We start from the raw sequence: 21,414 nt of genomic DNA on the forward strand, positions 1-21,414 counted from the left end.
CGGAGCGAACCAACTGTGGCAGCAGCGGAGGGCGTGGGGGAACACCCCCGCTCCGGGAATGGTTCGCTCCGGCATGAAGATGCAGCTGCTTCTGGGGTGGAGACCCCGATCCCGATGCCTGGGGCCCCGGGGGAGAGACCTCAGGCGTCCGCCCCCCCGCCCCCCGAGCGACCCCCGGTCCAGAGCTCTTACCAAAAATAAAATACAACGTTTAATGAGATCAAGGGGGGGTACAGGGGCGGACCCCCCAGCAGTGGGGCCGGGGGCACACGGCAAAGAGGCGGCGGGGCCCGATCCTGGCCGCAGGGCCCCAATCCTGGAGGTTGGGGGGGGTGCAGCTCCGATGGCACGGCTCTCAGGATCCGGCCCGCGCCCCCAGCTGGAGACTTCAGGAGGGCAGCACCAGCCGGGGGCGACCCTCGGCCCAGCCCTGGGCGGGGGAAACTGAGGCACGGAGAGGGGTGAAGTGGGTTGCCGAGAGACTCTAGCCGCTCTAGCCACTAGACCTGCCTGCTTCCCCGGGCCTGGGGCACAAATCCTGGAGCCCCAGCTCCCCTCCCCCCCAGCAGGGGCAGAACCCAGGAGTCCAGGTGTCTGGCCCCCTACTCCTCCCACGGGACCCCCCCAGCCCCGCTGCTCTCCCAGGCCTGGAAAAGGAACCCAGGAGTCCTGCCCCCCCACTCTAACCACTACACCCTGCTACTTCCATTGCTCTGCTGAAGAGAACTGGCCTCACATAGGGGGCAGTGACATGGGGGGACCACGACCCCCACTCCCTTCCCTCCCCTGGGGTCTCCACGCATGCACGCACGCACGCACACACACACGCACACGCACGCACACACACGGGCTTCCGTGCCTCAGTTTCCCCCGCATGAGTTGGGGTCAGCACGGCAAAGAGGGAGAACAGAAAGAAAGGGACAAGGAGAGGGCAGAGACCCCCCCACCCCAACCACCCCCTCCCGGGCACAGATGCCCCCCAGGAGCTGGCTCTGGCCCCTCTTCCCCACAGTCCTCCAGGGCCCAGGCTGGGCCCCCTCCAGGCGGGGGCAGGTGTGTGCGTGGGGCACTGCTTGGGTGCAGCTCACAGTGCCTGTGTCTTCAGCTCCAGGGGCTCCCCGGGTGGCTCCGGGGGCGAGTCGGCCTCCGCAGGCTTCTCGCCCTTGAGGATGGCCAGGCGTTCGGCCATGCCCCGCGGGCGCGGGAACAGGACGAAGTCATAGAGCAGGCCGCCCACAGCGCCGCCAATCACTGGGCCCACCCAGTACACCTGCGGGCAGGAGAGTGGTCAGAGCCATGGGTGGGGGGCCGGCGAGAAAGGCACCAGGGTGATTCCCAGCGAGCACTACAGGGCCCAGGACACACGGGAGAGTGTAGGCTTGTCCACAGTCCCTTTCTGCTGTGGAAACGCAGCTGGCTCCGGGGTGTGACAGGGCAGGGATAGCTCCCCCCCAGCTCTGAAATGCAGCTGGCTCTGGGGTGCAACCGGACCCCTAGTCCCCCCACTCCCTGGACAGCAGAGCGCCCCCTGCTGCTCCCACTTACCCAGTGGTTGGTGAAGTTGCGAGTAAGGATGGCAGGTGCGAAGGCGCGCGCGGGGTTCATGCCGGCACCTGTGTAGTACATCTGTGGGGGACGGCTGCGGTGAGACAGGACTCCCAGGACCTCCGCCATAGAGACCAAACCTAGATTGTCCCCGGGACCCCCCCCCCGGCTCCAGAGAGCTGGCTGAGGGGCAGGGGGTCACTCTACCCCACCATCCATGGTCCTGGCTGGGGAGGGGGACCCTCTGGCTGTGTGCAGCGGTGGTTGGGCAGTTGGGGGAGGGATTAAGCAAATGGTGGGTGTGATCAATGCATATGCAAATAAAGCCAGGGGGATTTGCATAAAGGCACCAAACCATGGGGATGGGAGGGCACAGAGCCTCAGCATGGGTGTGCATGTGTGCACGAGTATGTGTGCATGTGAGTCAGTGCACACGCGCGTGTATATGCAAGCCTTACCCCAAAAAGGTGGCCGAGGGTGAGTGATAGCCCCACAGCCAGGGCCACGGAGCCCATGCGCCCATTGCGCCGCTCGTCGTAGGTGGCAAAGATGCAGAGCACGAACTGCAGCGTCAGGAAGAGCTCCACCGTGGTGGCCTGGCCCAGGCTCAGGCTTGGGTGTATCTGTGGGGGGGCGGATGATTGGGGGGGTCACAGAGGCACTCATGGCCCCCCAGCCCTAAGCACCCCTCCCCCCAGCTTGCAGCCATTGTTACCCACGCTACTTTGCAACAGTCTCTGCCACCCGCCCTCCCCAGGAATGCCCTGCAGGGGTCCTACCCCATCTGCAATTCCCCTTCCTTTTAGGAGTAGCTACAGGGCCCCCCAGCACCCATCCCATCAGGCACCCCAGCTCCGGTGGCCCCCAAATCCACCCCCAATTAGGCACCCAGGCTAGAGGGTCCCCCAAATCAAGTCTCTCCCCAGCTAGGGAGAGCACCCCAGTTAGACACACCCCAGCTAGGTGACCCCCAAAATCCACCCTAGACCCACCCCAGCTTGGGGGGCACCCTCAGACACCCCAATTAGGGACCCCCCCAAATCCATCCCCACCCCAGCTAGGGGATACCCCCAGTCAGACACCCCAGCTAGTGACCCTCCCCCAAATCCACCCCAGACAGACCCAAGCTAGGGGGCCACCCCCAGTCAGACACATCCCAGCTAAGGACCCCCCAAATTCAGACCCAGGGCCCTCCGTGCCCCCCCCGCCTGGAGCAGACGTGCCCCAGCGAGGGTGCCCCCTGTTACCGTGTTGAGCCCCAGGTTCCCACGGATGGGGGCAGGCGTGACCCCGTAGAGCACGGCGGCACCTGCCACAGCGCCCAGCACCTGCGCCGTCATGTAGAAGAGGGCGCGCAGCAGTGAGAGCTGCGAGCCCAGCAAGAAGGCGAAGGTGACGGCCGGGTTGACGTGGGCGCCGCTGACATGGCCCAGGGCCTGCACCAGGGTGGCCAGTGCCAGCCCGAAGGCCAGCGCCACGTGCAGGGGGTTGAGGGGCCCCGCGGCCCAGCGCAACGACGCACCCAGCCCGAAGAACACGTAGAAGACAGCGCCAAAAAACTCGGCAAAGACGGCGCGCCAGAAGGAGGGCGACCGCAATTCCCACATGGTTGGGGCGGGTGGGGGGCCGGGGAGCCGGGCTGGGCTGGGCGGTGCCGGGTCCAGACTCCAGGCGCGGCCCCCGAGGGCTCGGGTGCTTTATACCAGGGCCGGGGCCACGTGGGGTGGGGTGGGGGGGGGGCTGGGGCCAGCCCAGGAGGTGGGGACCGGGGCATTAACCTCTTCACTGCCTTTGGGTGGGGGTGGGGGGACCTTGGCTTTATAAAGAGCCCCCCCCAGCAGGGGGCAGGGAGGGTCCTGGGAGCCTTGGGGAGAACCTGGGGTGGGGGGCTTTGTGGCAGGGGTGGGATGCAGGCAGGCAAAGGGTGGCTCTGCCCCCCTTGGGGTGCACAGGGAGACACACTGAGGCTCCCCCAGGCCAGCCAGTGCCCCTCACTCCAGACGCACAACCCTGTGTCCCCGCAGCCCTACCAGTGCCCCTCACTCCCAACCTGCAGCCCCCTACCCTGCCAGTGACCCCTTGCTTCCACCCTGCAGCCTCCCCTCAAAAGCAGTGCTGGTGCCCCTCACTCCTGCCCTGCAGCCCCTTCCCTGACCTGTTGCTTCTGCACCCCACTCCCAGGCCCAGACCCCCCAGAGGGCTGCAGGATCGGGCCCTCTCCTGCCCCCCTGGGGGGTAGGGGGCTGTGTGCTGGGGAAGGGAGGGGGGTTCCACACAGGCTTAGTGGGCACTAATCCGCCTGCCCTGCCTGGGGATTAGCTGGCCCCAGGGATTGGCGGGCGGCCGGAATCTGCCAGGGCTGCAAGTAGCAGCGATAAAGGCTTTGCTGGGCTCAGCACCCGCGGCCTGGGCTGTTCTCTGGGGGGGGGGGGCACGACTCCCCCCTTGGGCAGCAGCTCCACGGCCCTGAGCTTCCAGAAGGCCATCCCTGCTTCCCCTGTGTGGGGGTGGGGTGGGAGGGGGTCATGCAACTCATCACAGCTCATCACCCCCACCCTTACCCATGGGGAAACTGAGGCACAGGGCAGGGCAGTGTCTGCCCCAAGGCAGGAGACCTGGCTCCCAGCCACCCTCCCTTCCAGCTTCAGGACTGAGTTCCCGGGCTGATCTCATGGCCAGAAGTGCACCCCACCCCCAGCCTCGGTCACCCCCGCCCCGAGCCGTGGGACCCGGGGAGATGCAGAGACGAGAGTCGACTTGATCTGGAGCCGTTTAATGGGTGCGAGAGGCTCCGTGCAGGGAGCCAGCACCGGAGCTGGGAAAGAACCCAGGCGTCCAGGTGCCCAGCCCCCAGCTCCAGGGCCCAGGTCTCGCCCGGGGTGGGGGTGGGTCGAGGGGGCCAGAGGCACTAGCCGGTGCTAGTCGACACCAGGGGCTGGGGGGGGGCCGGGGGCCAGCAAGCGAGGAGCCTGAAGCACTGGTGGTCTCCACAATGCCCACGTCGCGGCAGGTCAGGCAGGCCCGGAGCTGCTCCCGCGCTGCCGGTCCCGCAAACAAAAGCTCATAGGTGAGGCCACCCAGCACTGCGCCCAGCCCCGGGCCCAGCCAGTACACCTGGGGGCAGGGGGCAGGGGTCAGGCAGTGCCCAGTCCCAAGTCCAGCGAGTACACCTGGGGGGCAGGGGGCAGGCAGGGCCCAGTGCCCAGTCCCAGGGACCCAGCCCCTTTGAATGGGGGGCTCCAGCTGGGCCTGTGCCCAGACTCCTGGATCCCCTGCCCCAGCTCACCCAGTGGTCGTCCCAGATGCCCGTCACGATGGCCGGCCCCAGCGACCTGGCGGGGTTCAGGCTGCCCCCTGAGAACGGGCCCTATGTGGGGGAAAGAAGGGGGTGACCATGCACCATCGGGCTTGGAGCTGGGGGGTGGGGAATGGGGCTCTTACCACAGCCAGGCCTCCTGCAGCCAGGGAACAGCCCACGGCAAGGCCCCCCATGCCAGCGCCCTCCCGGCGCCCGCGGTCCTCGGCGGCGAAGATGGTCAGTGCCAGCTGGAAGGTGCCGAAGAGCTCCATGGCCAGTGCCTGCCCTGCGTGGCCACCCACAGGCACCTGCAATGGCACCGTGATGGGGGTGGGGAGGGATTTAGGAGGCTGGAGGGTAGGGAAGGTACTCACGCGGGTAACGAGGCGGTCACCAGCGGGTGCGGGCAGGGCCAGGCGGAAGGCGCCAGCGGCCAGGAGGGCGCCCAGGCCCTGGGCCAGCAGGTAGGCGGCGGCACGGGGGGCGTCCAGCTTGCGGGCGCAGAGTCCAGCCAAGGTGAGCGCGGGGTTGGCCTGGGCCCCGCTGACATGGCCAAAGCAGCAGGCCAGCGCCGCGGCCGCCAACCCCCCTGCCAGGGCCGGCTGCAGGGGGCTGGGGGCTGCGGGGGCCGAGGCGCCCAGCACCACACCCACCAGCACCAGCGTCCCCACCGCCTCCGCCAGCACCGGGCGCCAGAACCGCCCACTCCGCAGCTCCTGGGGGCGGCACAGGGTCAGGAGGGTCCTGATGCCCCAGGATCTTCATCCTCTTTGCTGCCCTGGGGGTCCTGGGGGGGCTCAACTCCTGCCCCCCTCCAGTTCTCCCCACTCCCAAGGCCTGGGGGAGGACAGCTGCTGCCTGTCTAGGGGCTGGGGGGCGCAGGCATGGCATGAACAAGTCACCCTGGCTCTTACCTCCCCGATGGCCATGGTGTCGCGACACCCAGGTGTGCAGGCAGCGCCGGACGGAGGGGTGGGGGGCTCCTGAGTTCCTTTTAACCCCTTCCCAAGTGCCCCCCCCCACCTCACCAGGCTCCTCTTAAAGGTGCAGTGCCCCCAGCCTTGCTGGCAGAGTCTGGGGACCCCCCTCCAGCTCCTACTCTGAACCCAGCCCTGCAGGTGCCCCTCACTCCCGACCTGCAGCCCCAGGCACCCCGAGCTTCTCTTAAGCAGAGGCTGCCAGTGTCACCAGCCCATGCTGATGCTGGGCCCAGACCAGCCCCTGGCGGGGAGGGTGCCCAGGTCCCCAGTTCCCAACCCTGGGGGGAGCTGGGAGACCTGGAGATGCTGTGGTTCCTATGGCAACACAGGCATTGAACCAGCACCAGGTGTACGGGGGACCGGGCAACCGCTCTGAGGATCTTCAAAGGCTCCTTAGGATCAAAGGAGCAGGGAGGAGAGGGAGCAGGAGGCCACACAGGGCTCCAGGAGGACCCTTGTGATCACTCCAGCTTGCACACGCATGTGTGAGGAACAGGCAGCCCCTGGGGGGGATGCATGCAAGGGAACAGGGAGTGTGTGATGGCACCTGTGGCCTGCAGACGATAAACCCAGAAGTCCGGGGGCCTTGGCCAGGGGTGCGGGGGCTGTGCTGCAGCCTCAGGACACCCCACGGAGGACTCCCCTGCTGGCTGCTAGCTCAGCAACCCCCCTCCCGCCCTCACGTGCTTTGAGTCAGCGAAGCTTTAGTGCCAAAGCCCCTGGCTCAGCATCCTGCCCTCCCCGCCTCCATTCTTCCTGCCTTTCATGGCCCTGCTGACTCGCTGCAATACCCAGAACAATCCCCAGGACAAAGGGCCCCCCTGGCAGCCCCCCCAGCACGTGCCGCCCGCGGGGTCCTGCTGCCGACCTGTGCTCAGGGCCAGAGCACCCCCGTCAGGAAGGCTTGGGGGGGGAATGGGGGGTGCTACAGGCGAGGAAGAGCTGGGGGACACGAGAAGGTGGGGGGGGGCCAGGTGGCCCCAGCACCTGGGGAGATGCCCACAGCTTGGGGCAGGTGCCTGCCTGGAGTTGGGGGGATCCATGAGCCCGGGGCCCTGCTGCCATCCCAGTAATAGCACAGACCCCAGGAGCCACTGCATCTGCCCCTCTCCCAGGCCAGGGTGGAGCCCAGGCCCTCAGTACAGGTAAGACCCCGCCACCAGGCCTGGAGAGGTCAAATGTCACGGGAAGCCCCGCCCCCACCTCACCAAGATGGCGGCGCCCAGCCTCCCTCCCCCCATGTGGGCGGCCACTCCAAGATGGCGGCGCCCAGCCTGACTTACCACCACGTGACCGACAGCTCCAAGATGGCGGTGCCCGGCCAGCCTCCCCCCACGTGACCGACAGCTCCAAGATGGCGGCGCCCAGCCTGGCAGGCCCTCCTGGGGGGTGGAGTGAACGCGCCCCACGTGACCGGGGCTTCAAGATGGCGGCGCCCATTCTGCGGGGCCTAGTGTGGCGGGGCCGGGTCCTACGGGGCTGGGTGGGAAGCGGCCCCCAGAGAGGTGCGGGCGGGGACCGGGTCTGTGGTCTAGCCTGAGGCGGGGGCGCGAACCTGCGGGGGGGCCTGCATAGGAGGACTTGGGGCGGGGCCTGGATAGGGGCGTGCCCTTGGGGCGGGGCTTGGGAGCTGATATTGCCTGTGGTTGGGGGTGTTGGCTGCCTTGGCCCATGGGGGGGTGCTGCTTGTGCCCCTCTGGGATACAGCTCCTGGGGGGCTGTTGTGTGGCCCCCCTGCCCCTCTCCTTGGGGGACTTGGTAGGGTGCCCCCCCCAGCCTGGCAGGGCCCCTTTTCATTGTTCCCCCAACTGCCCGGTCCCTGCCCTCCTTGTTCCCTTGCTGGTGCAACCTTGGTCTTGGCGGGGCTCCTTCCCACCCCACCCCCCACAAGTCCTTGGCTCCCACCTGCACGCATCCAGCCACAACCCGCTCCCAGGGATGCCAAACCGACAGGCCCCATGCCCCATGACATGCAGTAGTGCCTGGGCCACGGGCTCCGTTCCTAACGCCCCCTCCCCCATTGCAGACATCACCTTCAAGCTGGATGAGCGCACGGCGCACAGCACCCTGGACCTGTTCAAGCAGGACACGGGCGTCGTGTACCGCGTGCTGGGCATCGACCCCACCAAGGTGCCCCGTAACCCTGAGCGCTTCCGGGACTGGGCCGTGGTGCTTGGCGACACGGCTGTGGGCGGCGGGCGTCACTACTGGGAGGTGACGGTGAAGCGGTCGCAGCAGTTCCGCCTCGGCGTGGCCGACGTGGACGTGTCACGGGATGGCTGCATTGGCACCGACGAGCGATCCTGGGTCTTCGCCTTCAACCAGCGCCGCTGGCAGGCCTTGGTGGGCGGCGAGGCCACGCCGCTGCCCAGCGTGGGGCAGCCGGAGCGCGTGGGGCTGCTGCTGGATTATGATGCTGGGTGCCTCAGCCTGGTGGATGCTGGCTGGCACCGCCGCCTCCACACACTGTCTGCCGATTTCCGGGGCCCCGTGGTGCCCGCCTTCGCCCTCTGGGACGGCGAGCTCCTCACACACTCTGGGCTCGATGTGCCTGAGGACCTGACAGGCAACTAGCCGTGGCCCTGGGAGCCTGGATGTCTGCCCTGGGGATGTCGCCCCAGCCAGGCCAGGGCTTTGCCAGCCAGACATGGCCTTTACTGTCTGCCCTGGGCAGCTCTGTGCCGCTCCCAGCCCCTTCTCCCCCCACTGTGGCATCCTTGGATCCTCCATGCCAGCCTGTTTACAGCCAGTGCCAAACGCCTGCCCAGCCCTGGGTTCAGGGGCTGCTATTGCCCCCTCCTGGCATGGGGGGGGGCAGGGGGTTGGGCATCAGTGCCCTGCCAGACTGGCATGGGGCATTTCACAAGCACTTTACCCATGGTCCCTCCAGCGGGAGCCCCCCAACAACGCACCCACTGCCAGGACTGGACACAGGTGGGGGAAGCTGGGCATCTCAGCTCCTTCCTCCCAGCTCACTCCGCTCAGGGACAGGGGGGACTTTGGGACTTTGTGCCCCCCTAGGGTTCCCATCCCCTGTGCTCTGTTCTCGGCTCAGCCCTTGCTGGGTGCTTGGGGCTGCATTGGCAATAAACCAGGCGTGTGACTCCCTGCCTGGCATTTGCCCCTATGTTCCCGCGCCATTGGAGGATGTGGCTGTAGGGTAGGGGATCCCAGCTGGGTGAGTCTGGGGGTGCCACCTGCTCCCCGTGACCTGCTGCTGGGCTAGAGCCTGAGGGCTGCAGTTGTCATATGTGGAGTGCAGGGGGTGGCCTGGCCTAGTGGGCAGAGTGTGGTGCCCCTAGTGCCTGCTGTGTCCTGGGGTGGGCCGGGGAGCTGTGGCGCTGGACTTGGGGGGTGCTGGCCCTTTTAAAGGAGTGATGGGGGACACGCTAGCCAATCTGCAAGCTGGAAGGGAGGCCGGGGAGTCAATGGAAGGTGGATGGGAAAAGACCTGCCCTTTCTTCCTGCCGGGCAGGGCTCCTAGTTGGTGCCCCCCCTCGGCCTCTCCTTGGGTCCTTCTGGCCCCTGGGGCTGAAGCCTGCCTGTGAACGCGTGTGCATCTGTGCAGGTGTGTGCACACGTACACTGGGGCTGGCAGCCCCTCCCCCCGGGGGGCCAGACCGAGCCACCACCTCATGTTTGGTGGGGTCTGGGGGCCCGGCTTTGTACCAACGGCTGTAGCCACCTGCCAGGTCCTGCCCCCATTTCCCTCCCTGCGCTCAGGACCGATCACTTGGGAACTCCATGCCACAGAAGGCCCCTGGGCCGGTCCCCAGGGGCTTGTGAGGTGGGGGGAAGACCCCAGGCAGCGAGGCCTGGAGAAAGCTGCCCCCCTCCCCCAAGAGACACCCCCCCCCTTTGTGCTGGCAGGTAGGGGAGGTAAATGCACATTGTCTAGGTGCTTCTCCTGTCTCTGGTGCCCTGCCAGTCCCAGCACTGGATGGGAGGCTCAGGAGGGGTTGCGCCAGTCCCTTGGGACCCCTGCAGCAGGGTATGTATACCCCTGGACCCCTGCTGGCTGGGGCACAGGGGCAGGCTGAGAGCAGTGTTGGCAGGGGGTGAAGGTTGAACCTAGGAGTCCTGCCTCCCAGTTCCCCTGCTCTACCCACTGCACCACCCTCCCGGGGTGGGCATGGGCTGGATCCTGCACCTGGGTGGGCAGCAGGGAAGCCCCAGCCGGCTCCTGGCCCTTGTGAGCCTTGCCTGGGCTGCAAGCCTTGCCTGGGCGTTTACATGTCCCCCCCCCCAGACACACACTCAAAAGGGGGGGGGTATGTAGAGGTTAACTCCTGCCCTGCCAGAGCCCTGGGGCCCCTGCTGGGATGACCGCCCTGCACCCAAAGGTATCCCCTGCAACTGGGGCCCCTGAGCTCAGCTCCCAGGGCTGGTTGGAGGGGCACAGGGCAGTGTCCCCCCTTGCTGCAACCAGGGCCTGGCTGAGCTCCAGCCCATCTGCATCGCCCCCTCCCCAGGCTGGCCTGGAGTAGCCCCCCCCCCCCCCCGCAAGCAGCTGCTGGGCCGGAGCTATGCCAGGAATTTGCAAAGTATCTGGAAGCTCCTGGGGAGTGGGGGAGCAGGGGCAGCTGCTTCCTGCCCCCTGGGACCCCTGCATAGCCCCCCACCTGCCCCTGGCCTTGCCCCTTGTTTCCCTGGCTCAGAGGGGGCCACGGGCGAGGCCCCCCTCTCCAGGGAACTTGGCCCTGCAGCTAGAAGCTAGAGTGAAACAAGCAGGAGAGGCGTGGCCTGATTTGCATTTATTTGCATAGACCATGCAGCGCTGCCCAGCCCTCCAAAGCCCCCCCCCCGCAGCTCCTGCCCCATTCAGTCCCTGCCTGGGGCAGAGGGATCCAGGCCGAGTTTTCCTCTGGGCTGGGCCCAGGGGTGGAGCCTTTACCTGAAGCCTGGGGCGGGGCTCACCTGGCCCGGCCCCCTGCAAAGCCCGGCCTGGACTCCGGCCCCACTGGCCTGGGATGGAGCCTCCCGCTGGAGGGGGGCATCTGTGCAGGCAGGGGAAGGAGGAGGGGGCTGCCCTTGAGTGGAGGGGGCGTGATGTTGAGCCTCCTCATGGCCCCGTGCCTCAGTTTCTCCTCTTAGAGGCTGGTTGGGTGGGGATGGCGGGGGGCGGGGCATGCTCTGGGCAGCAGCCCCCTGCATTTTACCCCCCCTAAAGGGGGAGGGGTCCTGCTTACTGTCCCCCACTGCCCTGTCTGCAGGGGGTAGGGGGTTTACTGCCCCCAGGGAGATGCTGCCCCCAGGCCTGAGGCCTAGTGGGAGCCAGTGCCCCCCAGAGGGGTAAAGTCCTTGCCCCCGCTGCCCCTCCCTGGGGTGCCACTGGGGGTCGCCCCCTGCTGTTCCAGGGGCCACAGCACATCTCCAAAGCTCAGCAGACTCCCCTGGGGTCTGACATTGGATGGGAGACTAAGCGGTGGAGGGGCACCTAGATGCGTCTTTCCCCATCTCTCCCCCACCATGTTCCCCCCTCTCCCCACCCTGTGCCAACTTGAAAATCAAGGGGGCACTGCATAGGCGGCTGCCCCGCCACCCAGCTGGCACGTTGGCTCCCCCCACTCCTAAATCACCTGACCCCCCCCCCCTTTGCAGGGTGCAGTGGCATGGCCCCCCCCCACTCGGCTCCAGGCGCTAGGACCCGGCCGTGGTGCCATCCCAGCCCGGATTCCAGGCTCCCTTCCCTTGGAGTGACGTCAGCAGCCCCCCCAGGCCCCCCCGCGCCGCCGTAACATTGGGAGGAAAATGCTGCTGTCGGTGCAGCCCCGCGCAGGGCTCCCCACCTTCAGCTACAAGAGCAGCAAGAAGGTGGGTGCCCGCCGTGCCTGCCCTGCCACCCCCTGGGCCTAGGCGGGAGGCCTGGGGGGGGCCAGGCCTGCCCTTGCCCAGGCCGCCCCCCAGCCCAGGCCCGGTCTGGCTCCCCCAGGCCTGCTCGGCCTTTGTGGCTGGGCCTGGTGGGGCTGCGCCGCCTGCCCGGGGCCCTCAGCGCCCCCCGAAGCCAAGGGCAAAGGTCGATGCAGCTTCAGGCACCTGGGCTGGGGGGGTGCAGGTCAATGGGAGGCCTTGGCGGGGCCAAGCGGGGGCTGCGTGACCCTAAAAAGGGGTTGGGGGGGGCCGGGAGCAACCCGACACAGCTGGGTGGGAGCTGGGGGGGGGCTGGCTACTTTGGGGAGGGTATTTGGGGTTCGGGTGGGGGTGGGGGGAGATGTTGGGATGCCTGGGTTCCAACCCTGACTCCAGGGGGGCTGCGGGGGTGATGGGGGGCCTGGATGCCTGGGTCTGTTCCCAGCTCAGGGGGGGGCAGCAGTGTCTGGGGGGGACGCACACACCAGATGCCTGAGTCCATTTCTGGCTCTGTGTGTGACCTTGGGGGGGGGGGGTTTGCATGCTCTGCACCGTGACTCAGTTTCCCCTTCTGCTGAGAGGTGCAGATGGGTCCCTCATGGCCGTGCCCCTCTGGCCCCCCCAGGACATTCACCACTGAGGGGGAGAGGCTGAGGCCCAGCTCCTGCCCGGGGGCCTAGTCTGCGGGGCCCGGCCCAGAGAGGGGCACGCGTGCACATGCGTGTACACATACACATACACACACGTGTGCATGTCTGTAACGTAGAAATGCAGTGAGCGAAAGGAGGAGCTTGGCTGGGCGCCGTGGCGCCGCGGGGCTGGGCTTGACTGCATGGGGGTCCTGGCATGTGTCTGTGCTGGTGCACACGCATGTGTGCCCATGTACAAGTGTGAGTGCGCCTGCTCACGAGTGACGGCATTTCTGGGGCCTGCTTGTGCCTGTGGTGCTGGCTGAACGCTCATGCTCCTGGTGCTGCTGGCACCCCACACTCGTGTTGCTTTGCACACCCATACGTGCGTGCGTGCGGCAGTGGCGTGTACTCGCAGGTGTGGGCGATGGCGGGGTGAGGCCCGTGTGTCCCAACATGTCGGCTGGGGGAGTGTTGGGTGTGTGAGGGTAAGTGTGGAGGGGTCTGTGTGCCCGTGTGTGCACACACGTGTTGCACACGCCTGCAAGGACCATCCGTGCTCCTGGTGAGACGTGGGTGCCCATGACCATCGCATGCCCAGCCCAGCCCCCATGTGTGCATGTGACAGGCGTGTTCCCACGTGGGCTCCCGCGGGGCGCACAGCCCCTCTGCCCCATGAGCTCCGCCCACCCCTGAAGCCCCGCCCCCAGAGCTGTAATGGATGGCTCCCACATGGGGGGTGGAGCCATGGCTGCATTTCAGGGCTCTCTCTGCCCCCCCATGCACCCCCACCACCATGGTGCCCCCTGGCAGCCCCCTCTGGGCCCAGCCTGTGGCACCGGGCACTGTATGTGCCCCCAGGGTGCCAGATCCATGCCCAGGAAGAGGGGGGCCTGCAAACAGGACCAGGCTGGGCCAGGCTCCAGGACACCCGGCTCCTATCCTGGGTCTGGACTGAGTCACTGCCCTGTGGCTGCCTCAGTTTCCCCCAGCCTGAACTTGCGGGGGCTGGAGGGGGATCCTGCAGGTGTCCCAGCGCAGAGAACTGAGGGGATCGGGTGGTCGTGGCACTGCCAAGCACTGTATGTCCAGGCCCTGACTGACCCGTGGCTCTGGGGGCCGGCAGGGCCCCCCACCCTGGGCCCCGCCCCATGGCGTCAGTGCCCAGGCACGCGGGGCCGGAGCCGTGGCGTCACGGCCACTTCCTCTGGAGGCTCCACAGGAAAGGAGGGAGCAGGGCCTGGCCCTGATGCCCCCGGCCCCAGCCCCAGTCCCCCCCCCAGGTCCCAAGACCCCCAGGCAGGCATGGGGTGGGGGGGGGCGGTTCCAGGGGGGCATGATTCACATTTTGACCAGTCTCCATAATGATAGTTTCTGTGTCTCCAGCCTGCTCTCCCCAAAACCCTAAATCTCAGAGGGGGGGTGGGGGGGTCCCTGTTGTGGGGTGGGAGGGCTGGACTGTTCTTCTGGGGGGGAACGGGGCCTGGGAGACCCCTCCCATGCTGTCCCCACCGTGGCTGGAAGTCTTGGCCAAAGGGGGCAGGCAAGAGTTTCCCTGGGTACGTGTGGGGCGGTCAGTAGGTTTCAGAGTCAACGCCCCCAGGAGTCCCGAGGCCTGAGGAGTCGGGGGGCTGCGGGTCAGGAGTGGGGGGCACCAGAGGGGGATCCAGGGTTCAAGACCCAAGTGGGGGGGAGGGAAACCCTGCAGGAAGTTGGGTTTCCTGGCTCGCTTGACTCATTGGCCAGCACACTGTGATGTTACCAGTGAGTCAGCCAATGGTCCTGTGGCTGGGGGCAGCTCCTTTGCATGCCGGGCTCCCATTGGCTGAAGCTGGCTGTCGGGATGGTGGGAGGGCTGGGATTTCTGCTGCATGGCAGGGTTGAGGGGGCAGGTGGGTGAGGCCATCCCTGGAGTTGGGGGGGCTTTGGGGGTGGGGGCATGTCTCACCCCCTGTCCCCATGTTCCCCCTGCCCCCATGGGGATCAGGGCCTGGGCAGGGGAGGGAGGAACCTCCTTGCACCCTGGATCCCACTGCTTCCACCAACTGCCCTGAGCCCCGCCCCCTTCACAAAGACCCCGCCCCTTCTCACGGCCCTGCCCCTCGTGTCTCCCAGCAGCCCTATGTGTCCGTGGCCCAGCAGATGGCGCCCCCCAGCCCTGGCGGCAGCAACAGCGGTGGGGGCGGTGGCGGAGACCAGCTGAGCAAGACCAACCTGTACATCCGGGGCCTGCACCCGGCCACCACCGACCAGGACCTGGTCAAGCTGTGCCAGCCGTAAGCTGGGCCTCAGCGGGTGGGCATGGGGCGGGGGCCCCAGTCCCCTCTTCTGCCTCCGCGACTGCCCAAGGCTGAGTCCCAACACCACTTGTGACACCTGCTGGGCTCTGCAAGCTTCAGCCAGGGGGTGGAAAGAGAGGGGCCTCCATGCTGCCCTGCTCCCTGCCTCAGTTTCCCCCTCAATTACAGCAGCCTGGGGTGGCGGGAGGGCTCTGGCTGGAGCAGGGAGGGGGGGATCCACGACCTGTGGGGCAAGGAGGGGCCCAGGCTTGGCAGGTCCCCAGGCCTTGGCGCTTCCTCCCCCGCGCTGCTGGGCCGGCGCCGCCCGCCAGGAAATCCTGCCCGGCCTGGAGCAGGGGAGGGGCTGGAACCGCCTCCACTCGCCCAGGCAGGACAGGGGCACCTGGATGGGGCAGGATGGGGCAGGATGGGGCACCCCATGCATGAATGGAGGTGCTCGGTTTCCCATCCACACACCAAATGAGCCCTGCCCTGCTTAGCTTCCAGGAGCTGCCAGGGGCCCTAGACACCCCGCCCAGGGCCCACATCAGCCTGCCCGTAGGGGGCGCTGCCTCTCTCGGGCAGGGGCTGCAGGTCAGGACTGCGGGGCACTGGCAGGGCTGGGGGAGGGGATGAGGGCCAAGCCTCACCCTAGAGAGGACTAGAGGGCCCCCTCTGCCCCCCCCGACTCCCCTCTGTGCCCACCCAGGTACGGCAAGATCGTCTCCACCAAGGCCATCCTGGACAAGACCACCAACAAGTGCAAAGGTCAGTGGGGGAGGCAGGGGGCCTCATGGGGGGATCATGGTGGGGGGGGCGGGCGGTGCCTGGCCTAGTAGTGGGGAGGGACTGCCTCTGTCCTGGTGCCCGACCCTGGCCCATTTACCACGTTGCACCCCAGAGGTGGCTGCATCACTGCCCCCCCGCTCCAGCCAACCCCCGCATCCATGTGCCCCCCAACCTGCCTCTTGGGGCAATTAACCCCCCTACCCTACCCTCCCAGGCTACGGCTTCGTGGACTTTGACAGCCCCACAGCGGCGCAAAAGGCGGTGACAGCGCTCAAGGCCAGCGGAGTCCAGGCCCAGATGGCGAAGGTAGGAGACCCCGGACCCCCGTCACCGCTGACTGGGGAGGAAGGGGGGCAGAGCCGGCCCCCAGACCTCTCCCTCAGGCCTGGAGGGGTGTGTAGGGCTGGGAGGTGTTAGGGGGAGTGGTCCCTGGCCCCCCACCCCGCACTGCTTGTTTCCATAGCAACAGGAGCAGGACCCCACGAACCTGTACATCTCCAACCTGCCGCTGAGCATGGACGAACAGGAGCTGGAGACGCTGCTCAAGCCCTTCGGGCAGGTCGTGTCCACCCGCATCTTGCGTGACAGCGGCGGGGCCAGCCGCGGCGTCGGCTTCGCCAGGTCAGCGCCGGGGGAGGCGCTTGTGCATGGGGCAAAGGGGTTTGCACGGAGCCTGCCGTGCATGGTGGAGGTCCCCCCAGACCCAGGGAGCTGGGAGCATCTGGGGACATAGGGGACCCCCCCAGCACTCAGAAGGAAGCTCGCCTGGCCTGTGCCCCCCCCCGCCCCGCAAAACCCCCCTCACTTTATCTCCCCTGCACTTTTGCCCTAGGATGGAGTCCACGGAGAAGTGTGAGGCCATCATCACTCACTTCAATGGGAAGTACATCAAGACGCCCCCAGGGGTCCCAGGTGAGAGCACGGCGGGGCTGGGGGGGGCAAGAGTGAGGGGCATTGGTGGGGCTCAGTAGTGAGGGGCACCAGTGGGGCGGGGGGGCTGCAGGTTGGGAGTGGGGGGCACTGGCAGGGTTGGGGGGGCTATGGGTCGGGAGTGAGGGGCACCGATGGGGCTGGGGGAGCATGAGTGAGGACGCAGCCCCTCCCCACACAGTCCCCCCCGACCCACTGCTCTGCAAGTTCGCTGACGGGGGCCAGAAGAAGCGGCAGAACCAGGGCAAGTTCGTGCAGAACGGACGGGCCTGGCCGCGGGACAGCGACACGGTGAGCGCCCGGGATCCCACCCCCTCCAGCCCTGGGGGGACCTTAACCCCCTGACCCCTGCAGGGGAGGGGGCAGTGTGCCCAGGGCAATCCTGACCTATTTCCCTCCCCCCAGGGCGGCGTGACCTTGACCTACGACCCCACGACGGCTCTGCAGAATGGGTGAGCCCTCCTTCCCACGCGGGGTTCACCCCGTGGTGCCTGACCCTGTGGCTGCCCTGGGCTGGGGGCATTACCTGCTCCCCCCCAACCCCGCAGCCCTGTGTGATTGACCCCCCCTGCTCCTCGCAGGTTCTACACGACCCACTACGGCCTCGCGCCCAACCGGATGGTCGCCCAGACCGCGCTCGGCCCCTACCTGCCCTCGCCCGTCTCATCCTACCAGGTACCAGTCCTGGGCACTGCGGGGGGGTCAGTAGGTGGAGGGGCAGGCACTGGACCCCTAACTCCTGACCCCTCTGCTGTGCCGCAGGTTCACAGCCCGTCCTGGATGCATCACCAGTCGTACCTCATGCAGCCCACGGTGAGACCCCCCGTTGCCCCCCCCAGCTCCCCCCAGCCCTCCCCACAGCGGGGGCCCCCTCTCCAAAATCTGCCCCCCCCCCCATAGGGTGCCATGCTGACGCCGGCGCTGGACCACGCCATCTCACTTCAGCCCGCCTCCATCATGGCCCCACTCACACAGCAGCTGGGGCACCTCTCACTGGGTGGTGCTGGCACGGTAAGGCGCGGTGCGGCCCCTTGGTCCCCCCCGGTGTTGGGATTGGGGTCCTTGCCCCCCCTGATGCCTCCTTCCCCCCGCAGTACATGCCAGCAGGAGCCACGCTGCAAGGGGCCTACATCCCTCAGTACACGCCTGTGCCTTCCTCCAGCATTGCGGTGGAGGTCAGTGGGGCTGGAGGGGCATTTGGGGTGGTGGTGGCATCTGGGGGGTCACTTCTCTTGCTGCACTGGTCTGCAGGGACCATCTGCATTGCTTGGGCTCTGTTGTGGGTCTGTGGGGGGGGAGGAGCTGAGCCCCCTCTGTGGGGGTCACAGGATGGTGTCCCCAGTCCTGGGGCCCCGCGCTAGGTGCCAGACCCCTGCCTCACTGTGTTGCCCTGCAGGAGCCCAGCGGGCAGCAGAGCCAGGTGCCGGTGGAGTCGCCGGCGGAGCATGCAGCCTACTCCTACCCCTACAGCAAGTAGCGCTGGGTAAGGGCCCAATCCTGGGGGGGGTGGATCCAGTCCTGGGGCAGGGGCGGGGGCTGGGGGGGTCCCTCTTACCCCCCCACCAACTCAAGCCCCCTGTGTCCTGCAGCCTCCCTGGCCCTGTGGACCTGGACTGTGCCAGGACTGTGGAGCTGAAGCAACCCCAGTGCAGCCCAGTACGGCCCAGTGCAGCCCGGCCCGGCCCGGCCCCTCCCGCAGCTGCTGATCTCTTTCTGTTCGGTTCTTTCTCTGCCGAGGGCCCCGGGGAGAGGACAGCGCTTTCTTCCCTGCCCTCCCCCCCACCCCCAAACGCATAAAAGAAACTGAGGCAAACGCCACGTGCCACGGAACCAAAGGCGACAGCGGCCACGGCCCCACGGACACGGATACAGCTTCCCAGACATGGATGCAGCCCCACAGCCACGGACATGGCCTCATGGACACAGTCACAGCTCCGTGGAAATGGATACAGCCCCCCTGGCCCCACGGACATGGAGACAGTTGCCCAGACATGGACGCAGCCCCACAGCCACGGACGCGGCCCCACGGCCATGGAGACAGTCGCTTAGACGTGGACACAGCCCCACGGCCACGGCCATGGCCCCACGGCCACGGAGACAGTCGCCCAGACATGGATGCAGCCCCACGGCCACGGAGACAGTCGCTCAGACGTGGACACAGCCCCATGGCCACGGAGACAGTCGCCTAGACATGGACGCGGCCCCACGGCCACGGGCTGGGGTTGATCTTCCTTGGTTTCGTTTCAGATCAGGCTGGTCTGGGGGGGTCATTCCTGGGGCCTTAGCAATGAATTCCCCCCTGCCAGCCATGCCCCCCCCCCAGCCGTGCCTCCCACCCCGACTTGCCCCCGCCTCAGCTTCCCATCGTTTTCCAGCTGATTTTCTCGTTCTTTTCTTTGTCAAGAAGAAAAAAAATATGCAACTGGGGGGCACGGCCAGGGGGGTCCTTACCCCACTGGCCCCCACCGCCAGTGCCCCCCCGCAACAGGCTGTGCCCCCAGCTCTGCACCCCCACCCGCCCCCGCTATGACCCTGCCGGGGTCAGGGGGTCTCTCTCAGCCTCATGTGAGCGGAGGGGCAGCTTAGACTCCCCCCCACCCCACCCTTGCTGCTCTGGGGGCTTTTTTTTTTTGCCTTTTTTTTTTTTTTTTTTTTTAGAAAAGGGGGAAAACCCCCAAAAAGCCACAAAAAAAGAGAAAAATGTCAAGAAACAGCAGAAGCCACCGCCAGGGGCCGCAAGGGGGAGGCAGGATGGACCCCCCCCATAGCTCTGGTTGAAGGGGGGGGGCTGCATTGGGATTCCAGCATCACCCCACCTCCAGCCTGGTTTGGACTGTTGCCTGGCAACTGCTGGGGGGTCTATCTCCCCCCTCGCCCCCCTGCCACCGCTCAATGCCACGTGCTTCCAAGGCTCCGCTGCTCTGGAGGACTCTGGGGGGATCCTGGACCTGCCCCCCCCCCGCCAGCACCTTGTTCCGGCCCCCCCCGGACTCTGGACCTCCCCGAAATCTTCGTCTCGTGCTTCCGTCTCCGGCGGCCCCTGGACACACACAGTGCCTTGTGCCCCCCCCACTGTGCACCCACCTGGCTAGGACTGAGCCCCTCCCACCAGAGACAGCGGGGGGGGGCCATTGGAGCCCCTCCCATCCCCGCCAGATGCCCTTGGACATGGAGGGGGGGGACTGGAGGGTTGCTGTATGGGGGGGGGGCCCCAAGCACCTTGGGGGGATCTCGGGGGGTCCCCAAATCCGTCCCAGCTGCAAGGGGGGGCATGCCACCCCCACCACAACCCTCCAGTGAGGGAGGCAGGACAAGTGCAATAATTGGGAACGTGCCCCCCCAATAACCTGTTCACCCCCCCCCTCCTCCAGCCCCTGCGCCTCCCAGAGCCACATGGTGCTAATTCCCCCCCCATCGCATTTGCCCCCCCAGCTTGGCAGCAATTTTTTTGGAGGGGGGCAAGGCAGGGAGACATGGATGCTTCCACCCCTGAAATTTTCAAGCCCCCCCACAATGCTGTGGTTGGGGGGGGTGGGGAGACAGGCTTCCCCATTGAATGAGCTGACAATCAGAGCCCGGTTGTGGGGGGGGTCCCTGCTCCCCCCATCTGAGGCCAGGCTCTGGGGACCTAAGGGTTCCCCCCCTCAAGCTGGTAGCAGTGGGTGGGGAGGTTGCCCTGTGCCCAAAGGGCACTGATCCTGGTGCCCGCCCCCAAGTCTGTTAACCCCTTGGCTGCCCTGTCCTGGGATCGGATGGGGGGGGTTGACCCCCCATCCCCTCCCAAAGCTGCGGTGCCTTAAGCTGGGTCTGGGCTCAGCACCGGTGCGGGGTGGGGGGAGCACCTGGGGCAGAGGTCTCTGCTTTGGCGGGGGGGCTCCATCACGTCATTATTTTGGTAGGGTCTCTTCTGTTGGGGGGAGGCAGCTGTGGAGGGGGGGCTGCGGATGTGATCAGTCTTTTTGCTTTGATAGGTCAATGGGCTGGGGGGGCTGGCAGGGTCGGGGGGGCTGGCAGGGTTGTGGGAGCCCAATAGAGCCTGCAGGGGGGGCGCACATGCTGGGGGGCCCCCACCTCCCCCCACCCACTGCCTCAGCACTTTGTCTATTTATAACACATGGGGGGGGCTCCGTTGTGCCCGTCCCGATGGTAACTGCCCCCCCGCTGCTTTCTCAAGCCCCCCCCACTGTTGGGGTTGCCCTGGTGGGGGGAAGCAGCTTCTCCAGGGCTCTGGGTGGGGGGGCATGGTTATTTCTGTTGAACCAAAGATTTTGGGCCCCCCCCCCACCAACCTGGGGCTGAGTTGTGGTGGGGGATATGAAGGCTCATACCCCACCAAGCCCTTCTATCCTGGGGTATCTGCCCAGCATGGGCTCCATGGAGGTGAGTGGGGGGTGGGGTAGGCCCCCCAGCCCCCCCCCGCCACAGCTACCTCACCCCCCTGCCTCCCAAACAGCCTGCTGGGGGGTGGCATTGCCCCCTCTGCCCCCCCTGGGGCTTTGGCCACTGTGTTGCTGCTAAGGCTAGGACTGTCACAGGTCAAAGGTCAACTGGGTGCAATGGGGGGAGCATGTGCCCCCCCGCAGCAGCCCCCAGGAGGGACCTGGGCAACCCAAGCCTGTCCATGGGACTGGGGGGGCATTGCAGAACCCCCCCTGCCTTGCTCCCTCTCAGTGCAAAGGGGCCAGAGCAGTTCCCCCCCCCGCTGCCCCCCAGCTCCCCACCCCCCCCAGCATTTTGTACAGTTAATTTTTTAAGTTGCTTTATTTTTTTTTTTTTAAATCTCCAGAGGTTTCTAGTTTTGTATCTGCCGCCTGCAACCCTCCCCGCCCCCTCGGCCCCCCGGGCCTTGCTCCCAGCCCCTGGCTCCCCAGCTCCTTTTGAAGTCTTTTTTGTTGGTTTGTTTTTAAATAAAATTTTAAAACGTGGGTGGTCACAATTGTGGTATTGGCGCCCGCGTGTGGCTGCGACCCCGGTGTGAGCGCACACATGCCTGCAGCCGTGATGCACGTGCATGTGGCCAGGGTGTCAGCCCACGTGGGGCCATGGAGCTGGTGCACGTTGCCACGACTGTGGTGTGAACACACCTGTATGGCTGTGGCGTTGGCACACGCTTG

At 66.8% G+C, this 21,414-nt stretch overlaps 4 protein-coding genes across 6 annotated transcripts; 2 read left to right on the forward strand and 2 right to left on the reverse strand.

Annotated features, from left to right (window-relative positions):
* Window positions 1-948: 948 nt before the first annotated feature.
* Window positions 949-3,152, reverse strand: MIP (major intrinsic protein of lens fiber). The gene is made up of 4 exons (XM_090053675.1): window positions 2,793-3,152; window positions 2,004-2,168; window positions 1,546-1,626; window positions 949-1,270 (listed from the first exon to the last, which is right to left on the reverse strand). The coding sequence occupies exons 1-4, from the start codon at window positions 3,150-3,152 to the stop codon at window positions 1,085-1,087; spliced, it is 792 nt and encodes a 263-aa protein (XP_089909801.1). The 3' UTR covers window positions 949-1,084.
* A 1,165-nt stretch (window positions 3,153-4,317) lies between these two features.
* Window positions 4,318-7,023, reverse strand: LOC149860744 (lens fiber major intrinsic protein-like). Its single transcript, XM_090051613.1, has 4 exons — window positions 5,758-7,023; window positions 4,987-5,559; window positions 4,832-4,912; window positions 4,318-4,659 (listed from the first exon to the last, which is right to left on the reverse strand). The coding sequence occupies exons 1-4, from the start codon at window positions 5,770-5,772 to the stop codon at window positions 4,318-4,320; spliced, it is 1,011 nt and encodes a 336-aa protein (XP_089907739.1). The 5' UTR covers window positions 5,773-7,023.
* A 127-nt stretch (window positions 7,024-7,150) lies between these two features.
* Window positions 7,151-8,925, forward strand: SPRYD4 (SPRY domain containing 4). The gene is made up of 2 exons (XM_090051927.1): window positions 7,151-7,328; window positions 7,850-8,925. The coding sequence occupies exons 1-2, from the start codon at window positions 7,178-7,180 to the stop codon at window positions 8,395-8,397; spliced, it is 699 nt and encodes a 232-aa protein (XP_089908053.1). The 5' UTR covers window positions 7,151-7,177; the 3' UTR covers window positions 8,398-8,925.
* A 2,619-nt stretch (window positions 8,926-11,544) lies between these two features.
* On the forward strand, window positions 11,545-21,225 carry RBMS2 (RNA binding motif single stranded interacting protein 2). 3 transcript variants are annotated; one of them, XM_090052823.1, is made up of 14 exons: window positions 11,545-11,637; window positions 14,418-14,578; window positions 15,291-15,349; window positions 15,585-15,676; window positions 15,834-15,991; window positions 16,203-16,282; window positions 16,482-16,591; window positions 16,706-16,752; window positions 16,882-16,975; window positions 17,063-17,113; window positions 17,201-17,311; window positions 17,395-17,475; window positions 17,697-17,783; window positions 17,890-21,225. In XM_090052823.1, exons 1-13 carry the CDS (start codon window positions 11,575-11,577, stop codon window positions 17,775-17,777), a joined length of 1,188 nt encoding a protein of 395 aa, XP_089908949.1. In that variant the 5' UTR covers window positions 11,545-11,574; the 3' UTR covers window positions 17,778-17,783; window positions 17,890-21,225. The 3 variants fall into 3 exon arrangements, with proteins under 3 accessions (XP_089908949.1, XP_089908948.1, XP_089908950.1); XM_090052824.1 differs by having other exon boundaries at window positions 11,550-11,637; window positions 14,421-14,578; XM_090052822.1 differs by having other exon boundaries at window positions 16,882-17,113.
* The last annotated feature ends 189 nt before the right edge of the window (window positions 21,226-21,414 follow it).

The sequence above is a fragment of the Crocodylus siamensis genome, chromosome 6 (assembly GCF_052110815.1).
Source record: "Crocodylus siamensis isolate JL-2025a chromosome 6, ASM5211081v1, whole genome shotgun sequence".
NCBI lineage: Eukaryota > Metazoa > Chordata > Crocodylia > Crocodylidae > Crocodylus > Crocodylus siamensis.

Excerpts from the sequence above, each read along its gene's own strand:
- LOC149860744 (XM_090051613.1), bottom strand. Across the intron at positions 4,913-4,986 it reads CTGCAGGAGGCCTGGCTGTG|GGCCCGTTCTCAGGGGGCAG; the intron begins GTAAGAGCCCCA and ends TCCCCCACATAG. Across the intron at positions 4,660-4,831 it reads GCATCTGGGACGACCACTGG|GTGTACTGGCTGGGCCCGGG; the intron begins GTGAGCTGGGGC and ends CCCTGCCCCCAG.
- RBMS2 (XM_090052822.1), top strand. The coding sequence starts at position 11,575 with ATGCTGCTGTCGGTGCAGCCCCGCGCAGGGCTCCCCACCTTCAGCTAC. Across the intron at positions 16,592-16,705 it reads GGCCGCGGGACAGCGACACG|GGCGGCGTGACCTTGACCTA; the intron begins GTGAGCGCCCGG and ends CCCTCCCCCCAG. Across the intron at positions 16,753-16,881 it reads ACGACGGCTCTGCAGAATGG|GTTCTACACGACCCACTACG; the intron begins GTGAGCCCTCCT and ends TGCTCCTCGCAG.
- SPRYD4 (XM_090051927.1), top strand. The coding sequence starts at position 7,178 with ATGGCGGCGCCCAGCCTGGCAGGCCCTCCTGGGGGGTGGAGTGAACGC. Across the intron at positions 7,329-7,849 it reads GGGAAGCGGCCCCCAGAGAG|ACATCACCTTCAAGCTGGAT; the intron begins GTGCGGGCGGGG and ends CCCCCATTGCAG.
- MIP (XM_090053675.1), bottom strand. The coding sequence starts at position 3,152 with ATGTGGGAATTGCGGTCGCCCTCCTTCTGGCGCGCCGTCTTTGCCGAG. Across the intron at positions 2,169-2,792 it reads GGAACCTGGGGCTCAACACG|ATACACCCAAGCCTGAGCCT; the intron begins GTAACAGGGGGC and ends GCCCCCCCACAG. Across the intron at positions 1,627-2,003 it reads CCCTCGGCCACCTTTTTGGG|ATGTACTACACAGGTGCCGG; the intron begins GTAAGGCTTGCA and ends CGTCCCCCACAG.